General features: G+C 53.5%; 1 protein-coding gene across 1 annotated transcript in view; it reads left to right on the top strand.

Annotated features, from left to right (window-relative positions):
* Positions 1-2,069: 2,069 nt before the first annotated feature.
* GPC4 (glypican 4) overlaps positions 2,070-6,041 on the top strand; it is a 179,841-nt gene continuing 175,869 nt past the window's right edge. Inside the window, exon 1 of the mRNA XM_073599174.1 lies at positions 2,070-2,464. Coding sequence (XP_073455275.1) covers positions 2,308-2,464 — 157 coding nt within the window. The 5' untranslated portion in view covers positions 2,070-2,307. The remainder of the gene's footprint in view (positions 2,465-6,041) is intronic.

Raw genomic sequence — 6,041 nt, 5'->3', positions numbered from 1 at the left:
CATGGGTCCCTATTGGAAGATACAAATGGAATCTCCCTGAGAACACAGACAGAAATAAAAACCTGACAGAGGTTCTAATCGCTCTCCACTTTATCCAAAACTAAACATAAAATTGCCTTTAGGTATACTTTCAAAACAAATGGGCAATAGGGGTGACAATCCCATGGGGCCACTTTTCTATTTTTTTCTTTTGAGCCTATAACATTCTTTTCCCACTGCCAACCAATGTAAGGAGCACTACTCCTACTGACTACCACTCTAAGGGCATTTCTCTCCTACCGATCACCAATATAAGGGGCCCTACTCCATTGACTACCAATCTAAGGGCATTTCTCTCCTACTGATCACCAATGTAAGGAGCCCTACTCTATTGACTACCAATCTAGGGGCATTTCTCTCCTACTGATCACCATTGTAAGGAGCCCTACTCCATTGACTACCAATCTAAGGGCATTTCTCTCCTACTGATCACCATTGTAAGGAGCCCTACTCTATTGACTACCAATCTAGGGGCATTTCTCTCCTACTGATCACCATTGTAAGGAGCCCTACTCCATTGACTACTATTCTAAGGGCATTTCTCTCCTACTGATCACCAATGTAAGGGGCCCTACTCCTACCGACTACCAATCTAAGGGCATTTCTCTCCTATTGATCACCAATGTAAGGAGCTCTACTCCATTGACTACCAATCTAAGGGCATTTCTCTCCTACTGATCACCAATGTAAGGGCCCTATTCCTATTGACTACCAATCTAAGGACATTTCTCTCCTACTGATCACCAATGTAAGGGGCCCTACTCCATTGACTACCAATCTAAGGACATTTCTCTCCTACTGATCACCAATGTAAGGGGCCCTACTCCATTGACTACCAATCTAAGGGCATTTCTCTCCTACTGATCACCAAACTAAGGGGCCCTACACCTACTGACTACCAATCTAAGGGCATTTCTCTCCTGCTGATCACCAATGTAAGGAGCCCTACTCCATTGACTACCATGCTAAGGGCTTTTCTCTCCTACTGATCACCAATGTAAGGGCTAGACGTGCAATTCGTTTAGTTCCAAATTAGTTTTTTAACAAATTTAGACAAATTTGTTAATTCAGAAATATCGGAAATTCGAATTTTAGAATTTCCGAATTGTTCCAAATATTCGGAAATTTGAAAATTTGGAAATTCAGAAATTCGAGAATTCGGAAATTCAAAATTCGAAAATTTGGATATTCGCAAATTCGGCATTCAAAAATCAAAAAATTAGAAATTTCGGAAATTCTGTCATTCGAAATTCGGAAATTCAAAAATCTGAAAATTGTAAATTTCAGAAATTCGAAAATCCGATAAGCACTGGTGGGCACTGATGGGTGCTGATATACTGCACCAATGAGGTGGCATTGATGGACAATGATAGGCTGCATTAATTGGCACTGGTAAGGCTGCATTTTATTGGGGGGTTGGCGCCGGCGTGAAGCGTCACCTCCCTGAAATGAGTTTTTGCAGGTTGGGATGTCTAGATTGGCATGAGACAGATCTGCAATCATGACAAAACATGACTTTGAAAATTGTGTGAAGCTTGTCACCTAAAAAAGAGGCAGGAGCTTATTTTGGGCGACAAATGCACATGAAGCAGCCCATTGAAGTGAATCGCATGAAAATTGCCCACGCAAAATCGCGAGCAGGATCGAAAGTTCTCGCTACGTGACGTGTGAACGGGGCCTATATATATATATATATATATATATATATATTTATATACACACACAAGATGAGCGGCGTCTTTTGGCACCTTCTGGAGTATAAAGTCCCCATGCCCTGTACATGGAGTCCAGCTTTCAGGAAGTCTAGGACCCTCTGAGAGATTTTGCTCCAGGGAAGAAGGTGTTAAATGTAAATTGCACAGATCCCAATGAGTGAGTGAAGTGCACATTCCTGAGCGCTGTGTACACACAGCCAGCATTGTACGGGCACACACGTATTCCCTGCAGGGGTTAACAGCTGACTCCCCCCCACCCCCCCTCCTCTCTCCCGCATTCCATGCTTCTCCCTGGCCACACCGCGCATGCGCTCCTTGTGCTCCTCGCACCCAGTGCCAGCTCCGTATACACAGCGCCCCGGACAGTCTCCGCCGGAGGAGGGATCAGTGAGCAGAGCTCAGCTCTCCGCCAGGGGCCCCGCCACACTTGTAGAACTTCTCCCGGACATCCCGAGCCTTGTGTCCGAGCCGGAGCCTAGAGGAAGCGGGCTGAGTATCTCCCAGGAGTAGAGTGTCCCGGTATCCTCAGCCTTTGTCCCGGTACTCCTCCGCCATGCTCCGGACGTCTCTCCCCCCTCTGCTGCTGCTTTGTATTGTAGCGCTCAGCAGCCTCTCCGCCGCCGGGGCCAGCAAAAGTTGTTCGGAGGTCCGGAAAGTTTACGTGTCCAAAGGCTTCAATCAGAACGATGCTCCGGTCTATGAGATCAACGGTGAGTCATCCCAGGGGGTACCTACCGACCTCCGTGTATGGGGGAGGGGTGAAGGGTCTCCACTATCATGTGCAAGACACGTCAGTATAGAGGACTGATCTCCGCTCCTGTGTCCAATGGGGGGTCCCCTGGTGTGCAGTTATGGGGGGCCTGCTGTGTGTGGTCATTTAATGAAAATGGGGGGGCTGTGACCCTTACAATGTTGGGGGCTGTGATCTGTAGACTGTTGGGGGGGCTGTGACGCGTAGACTGTTGGGGGGGCTGTGACGCGTAGACTGTTGGGGGGGCTGTGACGCGTAGACTGTTGGGGGGGCTGTGACGCGTAGACTGTTGGGGGGGCTGTGACGCGTAGACTGTTGGGGGGGCTGTGACGCGTAGACTGTTGGGGGGCTGTGACGCGTAGACTGTTGGGGGGGGGCTGTGACGCGTAGACTGTTGGGGGGGGGCTGTGACGCGTAGACTGTTGGGGGGGGGGCTGTGACGCGTAGACTGTTGGGGGGGGGCTGTGACGCGTAGACTGTTGGGGGGGGGCTGTGACGCGTAGACTGTTGGGGGGGGGGCTGTGACGCGTAGACTGTTGGGGGGGGGGCTGTGACGCGTAGACTGTTGGGGGGGCTGTGACGCGTAGACTGTTGGGGGGGGGCTGTGACGCGTAGACTGTTGGGGGGGGGCTGTGACGCGTAGACTGTTGGGGGGGGGCTGTGACGCGTAGACTGTTGGGGGGGGGCTGTGACGCGTAGACTGTTGGGGGGGGGGCTGTGACGCGTAGACTGTTGGGGGGGGGCTGTGACGCGTAGACTGTTGGGGGGGGGGCTGTGACGCGTAGACTGTTGGGGGGGCTGTGACGCGTAGACTGTTGGGGGGGGGCTGTGACGCGTAGACTGTTGGGGGGGGGGCTGTGACGCGTAGACTGTTGGGGGGGGGGCTGTGACGCGTAGACTGTTGGGGGGGGCTGTGACGCGTAGACTGTTGGGGGGGGCTGTGACGCGTAGACTGTTGGGGGGGGGCTGTGACGCGTAGACTGTTGGGGGGGGGGCTGTGACGCGTAGACTGTTGGGGGGGGGGGCTGTGACGCGTAGACTGTTGGGGGGGGGGGCTGTGACGCGTAGACTGTTGGGGGGGGGGGCTGTGACGCGTAGACTGTTGGGGGGGGGGCTGTGACGCGTAGACTGTTGGGGGGGGGGCTGTGACGCGTAGACTGTTGGGGGGGGGCTGTGACGCGTAGACTGTTGGGGGGGGGGCTGTGACGCGTAGACTGTTGGGGGGGGGGCTGTGACGCGTAGACTGTTGGGGGGGGGCTGTGACGCGTAGACTGTTGGGGGGGGGCTGTGACGCGTAGACTGTTGGGGGGGGGCTGTGACGCGTAGACTGTTGGGGGGGGGCTGTGACGCGTAGACTGTTGGGGGGGGGGGCTGTGACGCGTAGACTGTTGGGGGGGGGGGCTGTGACGCGTAGACTGTTGGGGGGGGGGGCTGTGACGCGTAGACTGTTGGGGGGGGGGGCTGTGACGCGTAGACTGTTGGGGGGGGGGGCTGTGACGCGTAGACTGTTGGGGGGGGGGGGGCTGTGACGCGTAGACTGTTGGGGGGGGGGGGGCTGTGACGCGTAGACTGTTGGGGGGGGGGGGGCTGTGACGCGTAGACTGTTGGGGGGGGGGGGCTGTGACGCGTAGACTGTTGGGGGGGGGGGCTGTGACGCGTAGACTGTTGGGGGGGGGGGGCTGTGACGCGTAGACTGTTGGGGGGGGGGGCTGTGACGCGTAGACTGTTGGGGGGGGGGGCTGTGACGCGTAGACTGTTGGGGGGGGGGGGCTGTGACGCGTAGACTGTTGGGGGGGGGGGGGCTGTGACGCGTAGACTGTTGGGGGGGGGGGGGGGGGCTGTGACGCGTAGACTGTTGGGGGGGGGGGGGGGGCTGTGACGCGTAGACTGTTGGGGGGGGGGGGGGGCTGTGACGCGTAGACTGTTGGGGGGGGGCTGTGACGCGTAGACTGTTGGGGGGGGGGCTGTGACGCGTAGACTGTTGGGGGGGGGCTGTGACGCGTAGACTGTTGGGGGGGCTGTGACGCGTAGACTGTTGGGGGGGCTGGGCTGTGACGCGTAGACTGTTGGGGGGGGGGGGCTGTGACGCGTAGACTGTTGGGGGGGGGGGGCTGTGACGCGTAGACTGTTGGGGGGGGGGGCTGTGACGCGTAGACTGTTGGGGGGGGGGGGCTGTGACGCGTAGACTGTTGGGGGGGGGGGGCTGTGACCCGGCATGCTCAGCTCCTAAGGCTGCGTTCAAACGACGGTGAGACCGGAACGCCCACAGAGAGTTGGTTTTGCGGTTTAGATGCAATTTGGAGCTGATTTCTGAAGATATCCAAATGTCTGTTTTTGTGGGAGGAAAGCAAAGACTCACCATAGTGCCCTGCATATGCGTGCCAGGCGCCTTTGGAGCATTTGGCTTCCATTTATGACATGCGTCCATTGACTTGGATGGCAGCATTTGGGGCACTTTACTATTGACTTGAATGAAAGTATTAGGGGTTAGCCTATTGACCTGAGTGGAGGTGTTTGGGGTGCTTCTGTTGATTTGAATGGAGCTGCAACTGTTGACTTGGAGGTGGTTGGGGCACTTCTGTTGACTTGAATTGAGGTGTTTTTGGGGCGCTTCTATTGACTTCAGTAGAGGCAATTGGGGCACTTCAGTTGACTTGAATGGAGGTGTTTGGGGTTCTTCTGTTGACTTGGAGGCTTTTGGGACACTTCTGTTGACTTTAAGGTAGGTGTTTTTGGGAGGCGATTGGCAAGCTTTGAAAGTGGAAACACCTGGCAAACATTGCAGTTGATCTGACATTTAGCGCAGTGATGCAGACGCCCCGTGTGTACCAGACTGTTCCCTATTACTGTACAGCGCCAACGTTTACTTTGCATCTAAATGTGAATCGAACGCCTGTTCTTTCTGACTGTGAAGGAGGCCGAATGTGCTTTTCCAATAGTTCCTGTAGTTAGTGTGAATATAACATTCATTCTATTAGGAGGCACATTGATCCCAAACTTGCCAGTTTACGCTACACATACACCTGGTGATTTCTGAACGATGTTTAATTGATCTATCATTGATTAAAATATGGAATGATGCAGTAGTGCACTCGGGATTTTGTGCTTTCTGAGACATTGAAAACACTCTTCGAAAATATGATCTGCTGAAACCAATCAGTATCAATTCGAATCAGTTCTGACAATCGCAGATTGTTTAATTGGAAGTGATCTAAAAATTGTTTTGATAACTTGGAAGAGTTAAAAATGGATTTCAAGTCGCATCAAAGTCTGACCAAAGTAGTGCAGGGACTACTTTGAAGTCGCACAAATATGAACTATACTTATTGGAAATGATGGGGTACGACTTGTCATGTGACTTTGCAGCCACAAGTCACACAAGTGTCAAAGGGGGATTAAATGAAACTGCGGAGGGTCTTTGGCCTACAATCCTTATCAGTTTAGTTGCAGCGAATGACGACTTGTATAGATGTGTGTGGCCACCATGACCTTTAAAATATGAGCTGCGTTGGTATACAGATTCTTGTATAGACACA

Source organism: Aquarana catesbeiana, linkage group LG09, assembly GCF_042186555.1.
Source record: "Aquarana catesbeiana isolate 2022-GZ linkage group LG09, ASM4218655v1, whole genome shotgun sequence".
NCBI lineage: Eukaryota > Metazoa > Chordata > Amphibia > Anura > Ranidae > Aquarana > Aquarana catesbeiana.
The sequence above is the reverse complement of the archived record's forward strand: the minus strand, read 5'-3'. Positions and strand labels throughout refer to the sequence as shown.